Source organism: Lacerta agilis, chromosome 11, assembly GCF_009819535.1.
Source record: "Lacerta agilis isolate rLacAgi1 chromosome 11, rLacAgi1.pri, whole genome shotgun sequence".
NCBI classification, from domain to species: Eukaryota; Metazoa; Chordata; class Lepidosauria; order Squamata; family Lacertidae; genus Lacerta; species Lacerta agilis.
Genome location: NC_046322.1, coordinates 56228302 through 56248304, shown reverse-complemented (window position 1 = coordinate 56248304; position 20003 = coordinate 56228302). Strand labels below are relative to the sequence as shown.

Here is a 20003-nt window from a genome sequence, read left to right as displayed (position 1 = left end):
TGAGTTAGGGCGTGGTAAGTGGGATGGGCAAGGATTTCAGTCTCCTGGTCCCTGCTCTAGAGTCATTGCTACAGGTAAAGCAACAGGTTGGGTGCAGATCTGCTTTTCCAAACAAAGCCCAATTCCAGGCAAGGAGGAAAGATATTCTGTGTGCGAATAATGCCTTCCTTTAAGCTTAACAATAATTTAGTCAAGTTACCTTTAAGTTACATGTCAGAGATCACCAGCTACAACTACTAAAGTAAAATACAATTTTAGCCATGACATGCTTCCAACCAGCAAAACCAAAGAGGGATCACGTAACCTAGACTGTTAATGGGTCTCTCTCCGTGGCTGTCACCATTGACAGACAACAGACACAGCCTAGAGGGTCTCAGTATACCAGTTCATTTGGCTAGAATTAAGAAACAGTAACTAAGTTAAACATTCATAACTAAATGTTTACTTTTTACTGCATTGGAACCGGAATGACTCTTAGAGTAGGGCAGGGCTTAAGTCTTCAGGGGATCTCTCTCCCCCCTCTTCTGTGGGAAAAGGATAGGAAAACCAAGGAAGGAAACCAGCACTTCACCGTATATGTTGTAAAGTATGTTTAGCAAACCAGATTAACAAAATTTACAACAAATGCATCTGAAACTTTCATTTCTTGGAAAAAGGGTTGGAACAGGGAATAGGAACACAGTACCATATGTTTGAAAACAAATTAGGAAATACTTGGGAATGAGGGTGGAATGGAAACTCTGGTGCAAAATGCGTGGCAGGCTTTTTAGCTGCCTGGATGAATTTCTCATGTGTCTGTACTCCGGTCCAAAAATCTGCCTGGTAAAGTACTTCACAACTTTTTCCTTTTAAAAAAAACTCACACTCACATCATCCATTATGAGGTACAGCTTTATCTGTGATGTGATAAACATACGTCCACATCTAAAGGGGGACAAGGGGTAACAGCAGAGTATTCCCCCCCCGAAACACACTAAATTCAGGTTTTTTGCATACTTCTGAAATGTAGTTCCCCCAAAAGACATTATATATTTTGTTTTGAGTCTCAGCCAATGGAAGCCTCACTATATACACAACAAGATTTAATCTCTTGTTCCATATATCCCCTACAAGAAGCTTGTTATTCCATCTTCCCATACCCTCAACCAACCCCACCCAAACTCTAATTCAGCACTCGACACTAAACACACAGTGCAGACAGTTCCAAAAATCATGCAAGGCTAAGCTGTTCTAGAATTACACTTTTGAATTCACTTCTCTTTGCGCCCATTTTTTTATTTTACAACAAAAACATGCATCCTAGTTATTTATAGGCTTTCTAAAGATTAACTACATGCTCATAATAAACCCTCAAGAGGTTAACCTCATCCCCTTAAGCTTCACACACTACAATCTCAGAGATAGCTGGCAACCACAGCCAAGCAGAGGAAAAATAATCCAGCATTTTGCTAATCCTTTAGTCAATCACCTCATGCAATGATGGAAAGCCCTTTGGAGGCTGACAACTCAATCTGTCTCACAAGTGCTGTCAGCCCAAGAGATACATTTCACAGAACCATTAGCAGCACACCTCAGAAAGGAGGAGGGAGGAAACCCAACACCTCTCTCAAGTATTAAATTCTTTCTGAACAAGCTAAACTAAAAACATTCTCATAGGCTGCCTGTTTCTTGTGAGTGTTGCATGCTGAACTCTTAGGTAAAAGGTAATGGCAAAGGACCGCTGACAGTTGTGGCGCTCATCTCGCTTTACTGGAAACGCCATTTACCTTCCCGCCGGAGCGGTACCTATTTATCTACTTGCACTTTGACGTGCTTCCGAACTGCTAGGTTGGCAGGAGCTGGGACCGAGCAACGGGAGCTCACCCCGTCGCAGGGATTCGAACCGCCGACCTTCTGATCGGCAAGCCCAAGAGGCTCAGTGGTTTAGACCACAGCGCCACCCACGTCCCACACTCTTAGGTATGTTTCTACAATTCATCAAGGTGGCAGTAGTTTTTAAAGACATTTTTTCCCCAATCTTGTAAAGTGATTTTATTTGCTACCAGTGTCATTCAGATTTCCTGGCATGCACAACTTTTAATTTCCCAGCCTGTTGCTTAACTATCTTCTCCCAATCCCTTCAAATTATACCAAGATAATCCATTTAAGCCCTTCATGCCATAATCTAGATTCTCTTCACTACAAGGGGGGGAAAAACCCAAACAAAACAAAAGTACACCATGCTTAAATACTGAAAATAAGGGTACCATAATGGTTCCCATCTCTGTTTTTAAAACCCTACACATGAGTAAGGTATCCCCCTTCAGGCTAATGCTGATTGTGCCTTGGCTGGGGGTGGGGGGACTGGCCACTGCACATACTTCAATTGGAGGGAGTTGCACTGTGTGCCCCTCCCCCTTCGTACGTTCGAAAATAAATGCCTGAAGAGGACTATTAGATTGTACTATTCAGACAGGACCAATACCCAGAGACAGATGTCTGGTTTACAGGTTCTCTTTTGTAGGGAGCTCCTTTTGTTCCTTCCCCCTAGTATCTCTCCTCCCCACAACACACATTATATGTGCCTGCCTCTCTGACCCAGCCTGCTTTTTCATTTCAAAAGTTTGTTCCCCACTAAACCCCCCCCCCCACTTCTTGCTGCTCAATTAATGTGCCCAAGTGGGAAGGCAAATGCAGTCTTGCCTCTAGCAGGCCCTTCTCAATTAAGGAGGCAAAGAACAGAATTTACAATGATTTGGCACCATTATCTCATGTGAAGGAGCACAGCCTATTTCTTAAGTCAAGAAGCATAAAGTTTGCAGACTCTATGCATAGTAAACTCTTTACAGAACACCTATTAGGAATATCGGTAACTTCCCACCCAAGCTCCTTCTTCTCCTTCCCCTCTGCTGCTTCTACTTTCAGAACAGAAACCTCTTTAACACTCTTTAAGCCACTGGCTACTTGATTGTGCTTCTAAATGTTGGAGAATGCACCAGCCTATTTGCATTTTAAAAAGAAGTCTTTCATGATCTTTCACGCTCACAATAGACCGTCTAAACCGTTAAATTACTATTTCTTTTATTGGCTTGAAAGACACTGCAGTTTAAGAGCATGCCCCCCCTATTGTTTTTTACACTAAGTTGGGTCTCTGAACAATACTGACAGCTGCTATCAAACTGGGCCACGTTTACTTTCAGTGCAGCTGCTGCTTGTAGGAACAGACAGGCTCCGGATGCCTGCTCCCCTCTGGGGAGACAGGCTGACACAGTGCATGTTCAATGAAGAGGAGCAAAGGTCCACTGAATTGTCATCCCAATTTTATGCTACTCCAATTTTCCAGAGTGCACACAATCCCTTTCAAACAAATCAAGCATATGTCAGAGCATGAAACTTATTGTGCAGCACAGGATAATTATTGATGTATATAAATGTGGCAATGGGAGAGATGATCTCTTCTTGGACCAACTTGGTGGAAACGTAAAGGGGGGAAAATAGTGAGGTTTCCAGTGTGTGTGGGCGTGCGTGCGTGCATGCGCACGCACGCACACACACAAAAAAACATATACAACTATTCTTCAGGCTATAACAGAATTGTCAGATCAGCTATGCAAGAAGGTGAGATTGGGGGAAAGGGTGGATTGTGGGAGTTTGACTGTGCTAGATAGGGATGCATGTAGTATTTATGAATACTCACTGAGAACTGAAGTATATTTCTGCTGGCAGTGACATGTTAATACCTCAAGGCTGCAATCCTATACACACTTACTAGGGAGTAAGCCACACAGAAATCAGCAGAACTTATTTCCAAGTAAACATGCACAGAATTGCACTGCACGTCAAGCAAAATTACAGCTGCTGGAGGACTTAGAAAAAGAGCAAATGTCCCTAGATTAAAACTATGTTAGCATATTAAGCTAAAGAATGGTAGACTGAGTCCTTTAAAAACACAACTGTCCAGAAATGTTATGCTGGAGCTGCAAAGCAGAGACTCAGGGACTTATATTCAATTGAATGGAGTTTAAAGAATGAGCTTGGGTCAGAGCTGTACACCCTTCTCAAGGTAGACAGGCACTTCGTAGCAAAAAAAAATCAAACCCAGCCAGACATGCCACAAAAGCTTCACAGTCCAGTGTCAAAAGGTTTTTATGATGATGATGATTGTGATGAAGAAAGAAATGTATTTGCACTGTTCTGTGTCTGCTACAAAGCTCAGAAAGTATACTTGAAACCACTATTTAAAATATGCCTATTAACCAGAGGTGTTTGTTGTCAATGTACACACACATACACAAACACACACACACAGAGAGACTGAGACACTAGATAGATGAACTTTTGAGCTGAACTTTCAAATTAAGAATTTATTAGACAAGCAGGGGCTGTTAAGACATCAGACAAATAGAGACTTAATTATTTTTTTAAGTAGTTGATTGGATGGGAGGGGGGGAGAGAAACAAGGATTCAGTTCAAAAGGGGGGTATGTTTATGCAAAGCTAATCTGTCAAGTGTAATAAAGCAGCTTGAATAAAATTTAAGCTGAAAATCCACTGACACTCCCCATTGCAGGGAGGAATAGCTATTAAAAGGAAATGAAGGTCACCCTCCCAGTTTATTTCACCTAATTGACTGCCAATAGCTTACCACAGGCAAAGCGACAGCAGATCTACAATTGAGAAACTGATAAAAGGAGAGTTTTCAAGCTGAGACTCATTCTTTTAATCCTCCCTCCCTCTTATGTTTTTTTCCATCTCCAGTTGGGATGTAATTTTAAGCACAGATGGATTAACTGGTTCCATTGTCTGTAGACATCATTGGACTATGGCACTGTTAATCCATACAGCAGCATGTCTAATTATCATTACAAAGTGTCTGAGGGAACTCTAAAGACCAGCAGGGCATCTTCTCACAAGCAATTAACATAAATTGATAAATGAATAATTTGAATCTGCTCAAGCACTCGCCTATGAATAAAATCAGGAGGAGGAGGAAGACTACTTCTTGTTTCTGCTCCTTTTGCTTACTGTAGAAGGGCAGTAAAGATTAGTGATATTTCTAGAGTATGGCAGCAGGGCTTAGGAAATGAACTCGTGGCTCATGAACTTCAATAATGCAAAATAGGTTACAGAGCAATCCTCAGAGTTGCTGGTCAGTGGACATGTCTGCTATGGAGGCCCCATCCTGCAGAAAGCTCCACAGCTCTGGACCTACCATTGGTAGTCTCATTGCTGTATCCCCACAAATGGGGTGTTTCATGGGGTGCGGGGTGGATGCGGGGCAACCGCATGAAGGGGCCTGTGAAACAGGCTCATCACCTACACAAGCTTGGAGATGGTTTAGTTCAGGCATGTCCAAGACGTCAATCGACTTGGGAGATCCTGGGGCAGATATTGGTCAATCGCAGGCTGAGAAAGAAAGGCCTTTCTCCGCAGCCTTGGACACAGCAGCACCCACAGCTGCCACCAGTCCATAGCTGTCAATTCCCCCCCCCTTTTTAAGGGAAATTCCCTTATTCTGAATAGGATTCCTCGCAAGAAAAGTTGACAGCTATGCACCCACCAGTCTCGTGCAAGCCTGAGCTCCTCCTCCTTCTGAAGCCGGCTTGCCTTCCTTCCCCGCCGCCCACAGTGTGCTGCACTCACGGGCGTTAAGAGCTCCGGCAGTGGGGTGAGGGGGACGTGGTGGAGGCAGGAAACAAAAACTCCACACCTGCTCACCTGCTTTGCTCACCAGAGAGGAAGGCAAAGAACAAAACACATGGGGGAAAGCCCCCTTAACTGTCCATGAGTTTGAGCGAGGGAAAGTCTTTAACGCAACAGTAGGGGAAAGACAAGGTAGAGGAAGGGCGTGGGGATGCTGAGAGGAAGTCAGCTGCGATTTAAAGCAACAGTAGGGGAAAGATGGAGAAGCCCGGCGCACTCTGACTGGCTCCTCAGATCTGTGTAAACTAATATAAAAATACAGTTTGACTTTTGTCACTTGTTTAGTTCCTTGTCCATCTAACAACTATTTGGATCTGTCATGATGATATCCAAACATAACTACTGTATCTGTGAAATAAAAATTTATCTATCTATCTATCTATCTATCTATCTATCATCTATCTATCTATCGATCTAACTAACTAGAATGACTTTGCCAGTTTGTTTTTTTTATATTGGATTGTAGATCACACCCTACTCGAAGTTGGACATGCCTGGTTTAGTCAATTCCCCCTTCAGTTGATTTCATTAGAGGGAATTTTACAAAAGTTTGTCTTCCAGGGTTAAAAAGGGGGAAAGTGTCACCCACTCTTCGTCTCCTGCCTCGACCAGTACAAGTCTGCAGTGCGTTGAAAATGTTGGACCACGTCACTCTCTGACTGCTCAGTTAAGTTACTTGCAACTGAAACTCAAGACGTGTACACTATGAATAAATCTCAATATATTGGCTGCAGACTCAGAAGTGAAAGCTTTTGCAGCCTATTAATTCCCATACTCCAAACTAGACAGAGCAATAGCACAAATCTAGAAATATAGGGTGCAATACATAGGCCCAAGCAGGCAATATTATACTTTCAGTAATTATATCAGATTTTGAAATTATACAGGTGCCGAGGACAAATAATGCTGAAGAACTAGCGTTAAGTATCAAAATTATTACAAATCAAATATTTAACACATCAAAAACTACCAATTCAATAAGAAAGGAAAGCTGGTTATACACACTGTAGGAGGTAGACCTGGTAGGCCACGTACCCCGATGATGGCATTCAGCTCAGCCATGGTCACTTGTTTGGCACGTTCTACTGCTTGAGCAACTTGTTGTTGATGCTGGAAAGACAAACATATCATTCCCATTGTTAGAACCAACCTAACTGAACAAAGCTGGAACCAAGTGACATTTCATCAAGGGGCAGAGTATTTCCAAGCCACCCAGCGAGCTAGTATATATATAGGCATTCTGTGTGGAAAGGATGATGCTTGAAAAGGCAAGCACGTGTCTTTTGATTTAGATTTTTCTTAAATTCAGGGGGGTTTCTTATTACAACTCTTGACCGACAGTTTTCATATACCCTCTGTTCACCATAAATAAAACAATAGTCAAGAAGCCAAATTCACGTGTCACAATAAGCCTAGTTTCCTGGTTTTTCAGGAACAAGTAGTGCCTTAGCTGCAGTGTATCACTCTTGCTTCACAAGCCAGGAAACTGCAATTCAGCTTGGCCTCATAAGGCAACAAAAACCACGTTTAAGGTTGGCAAGCAATCCTGGCATGTTAAGGCGCAACAAGCCAGCATCCAACATCCAGATGTCTCAGAGAGGCACACTTAATTGCAGCTTCCTGGTTAGTTTCTCCCATTCATGCCAGAGGAGGAGTAAAATGGGAGTAATCAAGCAGCGTAATGCTCATTCCCAAATACACCACAATAAGTTGCAACCCAGGCTTATTGTGACATGCAAACTCAGCCAAGGAGAGGAAGAACCTTACGACCAACTTAGATAAACTCTTCCAGGATGCTACATCTTTAATCACATACACATTATAATTATGTGGTTTCAGAAATATTTGGTGGCAATATGGTTGTAATCTACAAGCTGTATTCAGGAACAGCAGCAACAACTGCTTGCTCTACAACAGGCATAGGCAACCTAAGGCCCATGGGCTGGAAGCAGCCCATGGGGGTCGTTTAACCGGCCCATGGACCCCCACTGCCTGCTCGGTCGGCTCCCGTGCGCTGCGCTAAACTGGCACGGAGCAGAGCGGGGACTGCCTTCCGCGGCGCTGGGCAGCTTCCCATTGGCTGCAGGAAGCTCCTCCAGCCAATGGGAAGCTGCGCACGCCTCCTCCGCGCCAGAAGGAGCGCTGGAAATGGTGTTTTTGCGTGCATACGCAGGCACACACACACACACTGGCCCACCATGGTGTCTGCAGGATCGCGAACCAGCCCATGCCCAAAAAACGTTGCCGACCCCTGCTCAACAACATAGCCTGCAGCACTACAGCCCCAGCATATAACCATTACATTCCTACCCACCAATCAAGTATGCAATCAAGTATGTAAAGAGAATAGGATTGAACAATTCCAGCCTCTATGGTGTCCACTATGTCAGATGACACAATCCTACGTGCAAAGTAAAAACCATTTTTTCATGACAATTCAACAAACTTTCCAGCAACATGGTCATACCTCTTCTGTGTCTCTATTATAATTATGCATGAATATGGTATCAAGAATTCTCTTTCAATAATAATAATAATAATAATAATAATAATAATAATAATAATTCCAGTTACAGGTGGGTAGCCGTGTTGGTCTGCCATAGTCGAAACAAAATAGGAAATTCTTTCCAGTAGCACCTTAGAGACCAACTGAGTTTGTTCTTGGTATGAGCTTTCGTGTGCATGCACACGAAAGCTCATACCAAGAACAAACTCAGTTGGTCTCTAAGGTGCTACTGGAAAGAATTTCCTATTTTGTTTCAATAATAATAATAATAATAATAATAATAATAATAATAATAATACTTTTCTCGGAACTGTATTTCACAAATGCCACTCAAATTGTATAGCGTGCTATCATTAAATGCCGACATTTTTATTTACACAGAAATTAACAAATGGTTAGCTGCCTTAGAAAGAATAATTTTGTGACTGAGCTATTTCACCAGTTATATAGTTGGTGCGCTGCTTCTCTCATCTGCTATTCCAAATTTACAGGGGGCTTGCGTTCTTCAGCTACAACAGATGTTCCTCACTCTCGTGAATTTTGATAAAATTAACATCTTTAAAAACTAGCTAATTTAAAAACAAAGATGCAACATAATTTCACTTTTTAACAGCTGAACAATTTTACTTACTTCTTGAGACAAAAATGGGATGACTTGTGCACAGATTGTATTCAATCTCTTGGCAATTTCTGTCTATAGAGAAAAGTAAATATTTAGATTAAAACATGCCATTATATATTAGTTCATTTACAAAAATCATATTAAGTACAAATATTAGGAACATTTAAAGTAGGCCAGCATTAGGTGGAGTCTAGAGTGTATGTGATTAATCAGAGCAGGTTTCAGTCTGTTGAAGGACATCTGTTAATGCCTCCACTACCTCATATCTACATATATTAGAGCACAAATCTGTTCTTCATAAGTAGCTCATTAGCAAGTAAAGCATTGGTTAAAATCCAGCCTGAGCTAAATCCCTTTAGACTGACAAATCTATTGTTCTTCCATGTTATTGGCCACATAGAATAGGATATGAAAACATTTGCCACAATAGCATCTTCAAAATACTAGGCTGGTGGTTGAGGCAACCATCTGATCAAAGTCTAGATAACTTAAGGAAAGAACAATATTTTAGTAGCAAGTATTTTTTATCAATTAAGCACTATTTCCCAATAAACTCTTATCCATAGGAGGGGTTTACTATTCTGAAGTCAAGCAACATCATGACCTGGAAGGTACTAGATTGGATTTTAGATTAACATGGAAACAAGCCAGTCTAAGTGGAAGGGTCAGTTCTATAACTCAGTTATATTCTGCTTTATACACAGAAAGTTCCAGGTACAATCCCCAGCATGTCCAGAGGGTGCTGAGAACGTCCCTTGCCCCTACATCCTGGAAAACCACAGCCAGACAGTGCTGATTTTCTGAGCTAGATGGAGCAAAAGTATGATTTAGTACAAAGGCAGCTTCCTATGCTCCTATGAAATTATAGCTGAAGTGTATGAGAATTGTTTCTGGCTTAGTTTGAGGCTCGGTTGTACTCAAATTCTCAATTCAGGTAAATTGCTGGTTCAGTTTAAGCACCTCAGCTCTGGTTAAGATAAAGCAGAGGGGTGCAGGATACAGATGATTCCTTGAGAATGGGGAAGACTGAATGATAACAATGCAGAGATACGCAATATTCACCTGGATTAAAAGTTATCTAGGTTGGATAACTGCACATTTCTCCTGGGCCTTCACCCCTCTATGTCTGAATCACTTCTAAATATGTAACATAGATGCCATCCAAATGTAACAGAGCTTACCAAAATTGAAACTTAAAAGATGGAAAACCTTGAGTGATCACACCAAGGAACAGTAATATTTACCCCACAAAATTTATACGTGCACAAAGGTACCAACAGGGCTAATAAATAATATTACTGTTTATTCCAAGTTAAGCATAGAACTCTGATGTACATTCTTATGTTACTATGCTAAACTATTGGAGGGAAGAGATTTTACACACACACACACAAATGCCTCTCTGTGACCCCCTTTGAATAATTTCTGCACTTCATTTTATTTATTTTGAAAAATTAGACCCTTCCCTATGTAATATACCTTTCAAATCTGCTAACAATCCTATCTTCACAATTATGACTTTCAAGTAATAAGGGATGGCCCAGATAATGGGGTTGTGTTCTGCCAGCTTTTAATCCCTCCTAGAAGATGCTGCTAAGGGAGGCGGGTGGCACTGTAGTCTAAGCCACTGAGCCTCTTGGGCTTGCCAATCAGAAGGTTGGCGGTTTGAATCCCCGCGACGGGGTGAGCTCCTGTTGCTCGGTCCCAGCTCCTGCCAATCTAGCAGTTCAGAAGCATGCCAGTTCAAGTAGATAAATAGGTACCACTGTGGCAGGAAGGTAAATTGCAGTCTCTTGGGAGTTGGCCACCCATGTTGTATTGTGTTCCTGTTTAGTGGAAACGACTGAATACTCTTCTCATTCCTATGCTACTGACTTCACCTGCAGTGTTCAATTAGCATACAGTCATTCCTAGTGTTGCATTAAGTTCGTGTTGACTTCTGGGTTTTGCCGCACACACGTGTGCAGAAGCGTTCTGCGTGCTGCGCAAAAGCGCTCTATCGCGCCACATGTGTGCACAGAAGCGCGCTAATGCGCCGTGCGCATGCGCAGAAGCACCACTCTAGTTACAGACTTTTCAGGGTGTGAATGGCACCCCGGAATGGATCATGTCTGTAACTAGAGGTACCACTGTACTTAAAAGGAAACCTTGAAGCATCCTATCCTCTGCCTACCATCTGAAGGGTGCTAGTTCAGTTAAGTTCACCAGAAAGCCAAACAACTTCAGACTTTAATTCAACCCACAAGCTCACATCAATTAAAAGAAAAAACACCAAAAAGCCATGTTCCAGAAATATTCTGAAGTCAGAATTCAACTTTTTAAAAAGAACAATAAAAAGGATGGAGCAAACCAAAACCAGTCAGCCAATCAAAATATAAGCCATATTTCAGAGATGTGCTATAAAATATATATGGTATTAAATCTCTGGAAGGCCTGTCACAGACTCTAAAGTTCATGTAGTATTCATGACTTCTGAGCTGTCACCAGTTTGACACAGTTTATCGTTTGATTTCTGATCTGCAAATATAGAGGACAGTTAAAACAATGAGGGATTAAAGAAGCAAGGCCTTGCAGATACATCAACACTAATTGCCCACGTTCTCTTTGGCTCCTAGCAAAGCAGATTGCAGAGGCCGCACATGAAAGCCCTCGTTCGCATTTGTATGGCAGCAGCTTTCTGTGGAGCGGCTCAAGTGCCCTTAATTGTTTATGTTCTTAATGCAAGGCCTCTTGAATGCATTCATTTTTAATAGCAGGCTTGAGTGTGGGGCCTATCAAAGACTACACAGAAACTCCAGTCATTAGACCTTGCTATCAGCAATGATGGCCTTTTGATTTATTTGCAAATGACAGGTTTGCCAGCCCCCCCCCCCCAGACTCAAGGGTTGCCCTCCTTTCTGAAGCATCAGCAAAATCAACCTGAAGGAATTCAGCTGCATTGTGCAATATGCAGTTAAGACTGCAGTCGGTTTTTGTCACTTGTGAGTCTGTGTCTGCAAGTTCTTCTTATTAAATGGAAAGTGTTTTGACCTAAAAGGTAGCTAACTGCGAGTACCAGTACTTGTCTTATGCCAAATGTTAGTTCTTGCGTGCCTCCCCACCCCCACCCCCACACCAACCCACACAACTTGGAACACCTTTTAAATAAGCTCAAGAATGGCCATTATTGAATTTGCACCCAATTTTTCCTACATACTCTGCAACAGGAAACAAAGACATTTAACCAGATTAAAAAGGGTATCACATATTTTAATAACTACTAACCAAACCCTTCCCTAAATTTCAAAATTTCTATAAGTCACTGGTTTTTCGTTTGTGGATTATTTAAACCATGTGTAAAGTTAACGCGTTTCCAAGTTCAAACTGGAAACTTTGGTTAATAATCTATAGTATGCCTGCACAATGCAAGATCCCATGCAGAAATTTGTAGCACTTTCTCAGAGTATTTGCAGCACTCGGGAATTATATCTATGCCCTCTGAGATGCAAACCTTTGCCTGGGCCTTTGGTGTGTGTTGCCGTCTTAAGTGTGAAACTACCATGAAGGCAAGAAGACACTTGTCCGACAGTGCTAGAGAGGGAGGTGTCACTTGGCACCTGGTGCTATTTATATTTTATTTTATTTTACCCTCAAAGCCCAGTGCTGGCACTGGACCACCCTTGCTCCTCGTCTGACAAGTGGAGGAGTTAAGAGCTCAGAAGAGAGGGAGGGTGCATGCGCTCTCTTGGCTGGCTTTCTACAACTGCTCCTGGGTAGCATACACACACAAATCCATTCTTTTGCTTAACAATGAAGCTTGCCATCAGCAGAACGAGGTAGCAGAGTCCTGAGGTGGCACTGCACAAACAGGGCAGGGAGCCTTCTTTTTAATGCACCCCAGTTTAAAATGTCCCCCCCCCCACAAAAATAGCCCATGTGAAAGAGAATGACCTTCTAAACATAGGTGAGGAACCCCTTTCAACCCTTGGGCTGCATGGGCTCCTGGGAGCCTCCTGGGAGCTGCACAGCAGTGGTAAAGGTAAAGGTAAAAAGACCCCTGACCATTAGGTCCAGTCGTGTCGGACTCTGGGGTTGCGACGCTCATCCCACGTTACTGGCTGAGGGAGCCGACGTACAGCTTCCGGGTCATGTGACCAGCATGACAAAGCCGCTTCTAGTGAACCAGAGTCCCACCGGAGCGGTACCTATTTATGTACTTGCACTTTGTCGTGCTTTTGAACTGCTAGGTTGGCAGGAGCAGGGACCGAGCAACGGGAGCTCACCCCATTGCGGGGATTCGAACCGCCGACCTTCTGATCAGCAAGGCCCAGGCTCTGTGGTTTAACCCACAGTGCCACCCGCGTCCCTGCACAGTGGGACCAAATGCAAAATTTGGCAGAGTATTGGATATGACATCTAGTTCTGTACAGTCCAGTCATGCAAAAAAATGCAAGAGGTTTCTATGAACGTACCTCCAGACTCCTACCAGGCAAAGGAAGAAGCATTATCACAGTTCAAGAATATACTCCAGCCAGCTCATGGCCTGCGGGAGAGTTCCAAGGACCCAGCAGAAAAGTTTGGAGGGCCATGTTTGAACACCAGACCAACCCTCTGCCTGCTGTGCTAGTGGGGATCTCAAAACACATTCAACAGTGATACTTCATTCTGCTACATGCACAGACCAAGCGTGATCTTGCGTGTGAAGAAGATGGGCAAAATTTGATTCCTGTTTGACAACAGATTCTTAATTCTTGAAAAATTAATTGCAGATGTTCTTCGTAACCAATGACCCCTGTAGTACATTAGCAGCAACAAACAATAAACCCAAGACAAACAGCTGAGAAGTCTCACCCTCCATTCTGGGGGGTTTCGACGCCAAAATCAGGATGTTTTCCTATCGCAAACAGCTTCTCATCAACATACACTCCAATCTCCAAAATTTTATCATTGCAAACTCTCAGTGAAGGAGGACTTTCTTTGCCTATACAGCCAAGCCCTAAAGTGATAAAAAAGAAGTCGAAAGGAAACAGGCTGCACTTCCTGAAACCTAGGAGACATTCTGCCTGGACAGGAAATGAAGGGATGCAGGGAGAACTGGATTCTCTCACTGTAATAAAACGCAACAAAATTATGGTGATTAAACAGCTGAATTTGCACCCAATTGAAAGCTCTTTTGCCTCACCATTGAAAGCTCTTTTACCTCCAGTTGGTTTTCCTGATGTAAGCAAGAGGGGGTAGGGACAATAAAACTTATTCTCTCGGCCAGAACAGGCATGTGGGTGACAGAATCTAGTCCCATTCACCCAACCTCGCTCATGAATTTATGTTTTCTTCTCTTCTCAAGGTGATAAAAGCTATCTTGAAGTTTTAACTTAAATGAGTGGTGTGCAGATTTCAAGTTTGTGGGATCTAGCTTGTTTTTAACTAGATTCAGCAAGCAGGTGGGTTGGGGAATCATTTTTTTGCCATTGTTAATTAATTAGGAGCAAAATTTTTGAAGATTTCTGGAAACAGCTCAGAGATCTATCAGTACAGTTATACCTCGGCTCCCAAACGCCTTGAGCGGCGAATGTTCCGGCTCCCAAATGATCAAAAACTGGAAGTGAGTGTTCCAGTTTTCAAACATTTTTGGGAAAGCAGAACATCTGGCGCAGATTCTGCTATTTCCGGTGTGCCTGCACAACTGGAAACCAATCGGAAGCCGCGCCTTGGTTTCCAAATGTTTTGGAGGTTGAACAGACTTCCGGAATGGATTCCGTTCCACTTCCCAGGTGTGACTGTAGATCCTGATCTACCTTCCACCCACCTTAAAATCATTGAACTCTCATCCCCAACTAGTGAAGAAGCAAAATGTGTGTTTTATGGAGCATGCATGCATGTCTTATAAAAGTATGAAATTTCTAAAACATCTTAATAAAAATCTTTGTTGCATAATTACAATGCAACATCTGACATTCACTTCTCAGGAGGATAAAAAAACATTTCCTTCATGCACTTTCTCCTCCTTGAACACAACACTTTGCTTGTAATTGCTCTACTACCTTGGAGAGAACTTCAGATCAGCATGGCTGTTAGCTATTTATAAACAACAGTGTGCATGGCACATTTTGCAAATATTTTCCCACACATCCCTTTGGGTTGTTTTTCACACCCACTGGCAAGAGTGTGCAAAAGTCACAGAACGATAGGATTGTAGACTTGGAAGGTAGAGGCATCAGTATCACACACACACGGGTGACATAATTCCCCCCCCCATAATAATATCTGGGGCACAACTCAGCACCTCTGTATGCTGAAATCATTTGAAAACAAACCTCAACTTAGGAGAGGTCAATCTAGCTGTGGGGTCTGTTGCACAATCTTTTAGCTGCAAAACCCAGACTGGAGTTTGCCTTGGATTAGAAGCAGTGATTACCCATCAAATTTCTCATTTAGGACCAATTTACATTTACACACGAAAGTAGGGAGGGGAGGAACTGAAGCAGGCAGCATTGCGGGGGTGGCACACAACTAAGCAATGTACTGAAAGTATGTGGGAGTAAGTTTTGCATGTCATCTGAGTGGAAGCAACCACTGAAGAAACACACAAGTCACACTTCCTGTTACCTCTGCATCTTTCAAGTTCAAAGCTGCCTCAAAACTTCATAGCCTTTTCCTTCCACATTCTGGCACATCAGCAAAATCGCCAAATGCAAAAAAAGAGAGAGAATTTAATAACAGCTTGTCTAATTGCCAAGCCAACATCTATGCTGGCTTGGTCATGTACACAGAATGGAAGGTGGCTGAATCCCCAAGGTCATGGCTCTACAGGGAGCTGGCTTCAAGTACCAGGCCCATTGGCAGACCAACTCTGTATTACAAACATGTTGTGAAGGCTGGCAACATCCGCAGTGCCTGGAGACAGTCAGTGGCCAGAGGAGGAATGCAGAGAGAAGAAATGCCATGGTACAGCAGCGCAACCGGACACCATCTTCCCCAGCTGCAACAAAACATGTCTCTCCCATACTGGTGTCTACAACAGGTGCTGCAACCTTCCAACAATTTAGCTTCACCCCCAAAGGCACGCTCCTCCATTGTCTCCCAGATGCAAACCAATGACCAAGTCTTCTTCTTCTTCTTCTTCTTCTTCTTCTTCTTCTTCTTCTTCTTCTTCTTCTTCTTATATTGTGCCTTGCTTAATTTTATAAGATTAATCAACTGCAGCCATTTATTAGGTCTTACTCAAGGGGATATGTTGTTGTTCAGTCGTTCAGTCGTGTCCGACTCTTCGTGACCCCATGGACCAGAGCACGCCAGGCACGCCTATCATTCACTGCCTCCCGCAGTTTGGCCAAACTCATGTTAGTAGCTTCGAGAATACTGTCCAACCATCTCATCCTTTGTCGTCCCCTTCTCCTTGTGCCCTCCATCTTTCCCAACATCAGGGTCTTTTCCAGGGAGTCTTCTCTTCTCATGAGGTGGCCAAAGTACTGGAGCCTCAACTTCAGGATCTGTCCTTCTAGTGAGCACTCAGGGCCGATTTCCTTGAGAATGGATAGGTTTGATCTTCTTGCAATCCATGGGACTCTCAAGAGTCTCCTCCAGCACCATAAAGGGGATATGCTCATCAGCTAGTTTCTCCTGCTCCAATGAACATTTTATCTGACTCACCACAACTTGCGGTAGACTTCAGACCATCCTTGAACAAAAACAAAACACCCCATCTAGCTCTTTCCACAAGGCTAAACCTCACCTGCCTATCCAGGAAGCAGTCTTTTAACTCCTATAAGAATCTTTATATCTCCAAACAAATCCAGCTCCTAAATAGCGCATCTGCTGAAAACAGAAGGCCTATGTACAGGGTACAGACTGGAGCAGTCCTATGTTTAAATCACACCCCTGACACCAGGTGGTTTTTTTAAATAAAAAAACACCCACCCAACCATCAACCATGCATAGTATGCGGTGGCCTATATAGAGAGCCCAATGTGCTAGCTCCCATTGGCATTCAGAGGCTCTGCGCGACTGTATCACTTGGTTGCAACCATGTACTGCACAGTTGTTAAAGATCTCCTGGCATAAGGGCAGGGCTAAAAGTGCCACCTCATTCTGGGCTGTTCTGGGCCATTCCGTGAAAAATGAGCCTGATAAGAAAAAAATTGTTTTTAAAATATACTTATTTTACTTATAGTTTCATTAACTAAACATATTAAAGTTCAATATTCCAAAAAAAGAGAAAGAATTGGAATGTTTTTTTCATGAGAAATTTCAACTTGAAGTTTCAGTATCACTTTTCTGATTGTGTACCTTAATTTTGTTCATTTGGGTTGGCATTACTTTTTAAAGATAAACAAAAGTTGTGGTTGTCATTGTTGGTATATTATTAAAGTGAAGAACTTTGTCTACACATTGGACTTGAAAAATTCTAAATAGGTAATTTATTTCTATTTTATTTTTATTATTGAATGGGATGCTGTTTCAGTGTCCCACCCGTGACAGCAAAAGGTACAAAAGTTTATTTTGTGATAAAACTAATTTATAGCTTATGTTTGTTCTATTGTGAGAGTATGTGTTAGAGTATAATACACCTATCAATAATAAAAATGCAGTTAATTAATCTAAACACCATGAAATTTTAATAATTCTTTTTCTGTCCCACCCGTGACAGTTTTCAACTTGTTTTATTAGGTTGCTAACTGTTGTAGCATGGGTTAGTGATTTCAGCAAGTGATTTCAGCTCTCTGACATAGCAGACAGGAGACAGATTCCTCATGTAACAATTCTTTATTCTGGCAAAGAAGACTGAGGGACTGAGGAGAGAGGAACTAGCTAGAAAGGGATACATTTTGGAGGGGGAAATCTCAAGCAATCACAATTTTCAATTTCCTAATTGAAGCTATAAGTAGGAAATACATTTTTTCCCTTCCACACATTCTGATCTTTTGAGCCTTACTTGTTGTGATTTGGAAAATGAAAAATGCATGAATGGTGAATGCAAAAAGTATGTACTTAATTTGCACACCCTAATTGATGAAGACTTAAACATGTCGTCTAAGATTTTCTGGAAGCAATGAAAAGATGACTGTTCTAGCCGGCCTAAGGTTTTTGAAGCAAAAGGAACCATAGAAGCAGCTGTCAATGAGCTACAAAATCAATTTAGTAAATTTAAGAAGCACGTCTTTGTAAAGTGATTACAAACTAAAGCTTTCAAAAATATGAAGGACACAGTAGCTGATGATGAGGTGATTCTTCGAGTGGATTTTGCTAAAAACTATTTGGCAACATCGCAAGACGAAATCCAAAGTGCACACTGGACCCACAACCAAATCACAGTATTTACTGGTTGCGTATTTTACAGTATTTACTGGTTTACGTTCTTTTGCCGTGGTTTCGGATCACTTAACCCACAACAAATACTCAGTATATGCCTGCCTAAAAGCCATAATTGAAGAACTTAAGAAAGAATTTAACAGGCTGACAAAGGTCAAAATCTTTTCTGACGGGTGTGCTGGTCAGTTCAAAAATAAGGACACACTGTCCAATCTGTGTTTTATGCCTAAAGACTTTGGTGTTGGTGGGGAATGGTTTTTTTTTGTTTTTGTTTTTGTTTTGTTTTTTTTGCTACATCCCATGGCAAGGGTGCTGTGGATGGGATTGGTGGATTAACTAAGCGAGCAGTTTGGAATGCAGTGAAACAAAGGAGAGTAGTAATCAATTCAGCCTCAGATTTTGTTAAATGTGCTGAAAAATCAGTACCAAGAGTGAAGTTTGTCCGTTTAACACCTACTGATATCAGTGCAAATATGGTGATGCTAGATGAGCGCTGGACTTTGGTGAGGAAGATTCCAAACGTGCAGTCTAACCATTATTTTAAAGCTAAAGACAAAAGAAGTTTAGTTTATGGACCTTCTTTTCTAAAGTCCACCCACGTAGTCTTCACAGAAGTGTTCAAGTTAAAATTTTCTGATGTTTACAGAGATTCTGATAGTGACACAGAAAAACAAGATGGTGTAGCAAGTGGTACAAATGAAACAGATGTGCCGGTGGATGGAGTGAAGCCATTCGTTGATGGAGTGACTATTGGGACATATGTTTTAGTTGAATTTGAAACGACTACAAAAAGACAAAGTACCAGGCCTACTAAATATAGATATGCTACAATATGCCAAATTAATGTTGAAGATGATGGAGAAGTCAAGGTGATGTGTATGTGAGCAGTAAACAATTCTGGAAAGCTGTTTCAAGTTGATGAAAAAGACAGATCATATGTGCAGTTTGAACATATTCTTAGTATCTTACCAACCTAATGTTAAACGAGTCAGAAGGAACATTTTTTATGAATTTACTGAAAATGTAGATGTGTTTGAAAGTGGTTGATTGGCCCAGAGATGGACTAGAAGAATTTTTTTTAAAAATTGATTCTTAATTTTAGTAAATACAACATTATACTTTGTAGGCTATGGTAGATAGTAAGGATAGTAACAGCAATAGGTTTTTTGTAATTATTCAATTTTTAACAACCTTAATTGTATTTTAAATCGAGTGTATGCCAGACGCGTCCCACCCGTGACATTTCATTGTCCCACCCGTGACAGCATTTTTTCCTTAATTTTGTATCATTAAATTTCTTAAACTAAATTTCTGATTGCATAGTTGCAACCAATAAACATTGATTTAAACAGATATGCTGAGTTTATCATTGATTCACCTCCCAACTCACAGAGTTTTTCCATAAACCAAACTTATCTCAAGCTCCATGTCCTTTTTTTGTCCCACCCATGACAATACTTTAACATTTAATAAAATTGTCAAAATAGCTATAAAAATAATAAAAAAATTAGTAAAATGTTCAGTATCTTATTAAGAACATAGTTTAAATTTTGGTTGTTAATTTTTATGTGTATTTACATTCTTACACATGTGTGAATACCAAAAAACATGGTCCAAGTGTCCCACCCGTGACAATGGAATGGCCCTTCTTGATTGTGCCTTGCACGCAAGTAATGTCTAGCTGGAACTACATCTTAGATAACACTTAGAAGAAAAGCTATGAGAGAAAAAAAGGCAACAGAGCACATTCAGAAACATTTTAGCAACACCTAATAATGACAATTAGAACCCCAATGTTCACCAACATAAGAGTTAATTCTTTACTAGAAGTACATATAAAAGCAATCATTTTAAAAATACAGTATGACCCCCGAGGGTATTGGGAAAAGAAATCATCATTAAAAAG

The 20003-nt window shown here is 41.6% G+C and overlaps 1 protein-coding gene across 2 annotated transcripts in view; it reads right to left on the bottom strand.

Moving 5' to 3' along the window:
- Window positions 1-20003, bottom strand: part of TLE1 (TLE family member 1, transcriptional corepressor) — a 79259-nt gene that overhangs the window by 44788 nt on the left and 14468 nt on the right. The window contains exons 5-6 of one of the 2 annotated variants that reach the window (XM_033164501.1): window positions 8819-8881; window positions 6687-6791 (exon numbers count right to left, since the gene is read on the bottom strand). In XM_033164501.1, coding sequence (XP_033020392.1) covers window positions 6687-6791; window positions 8819-8881 — 168 coding nt within the window. The remainder of the gene's footprint in view (window positions 1-6686; window positions 6792-8818; window positions 8882-20003) is intronic. The other variant, XM_033164502.1, reaches the window with a different exon arrangement.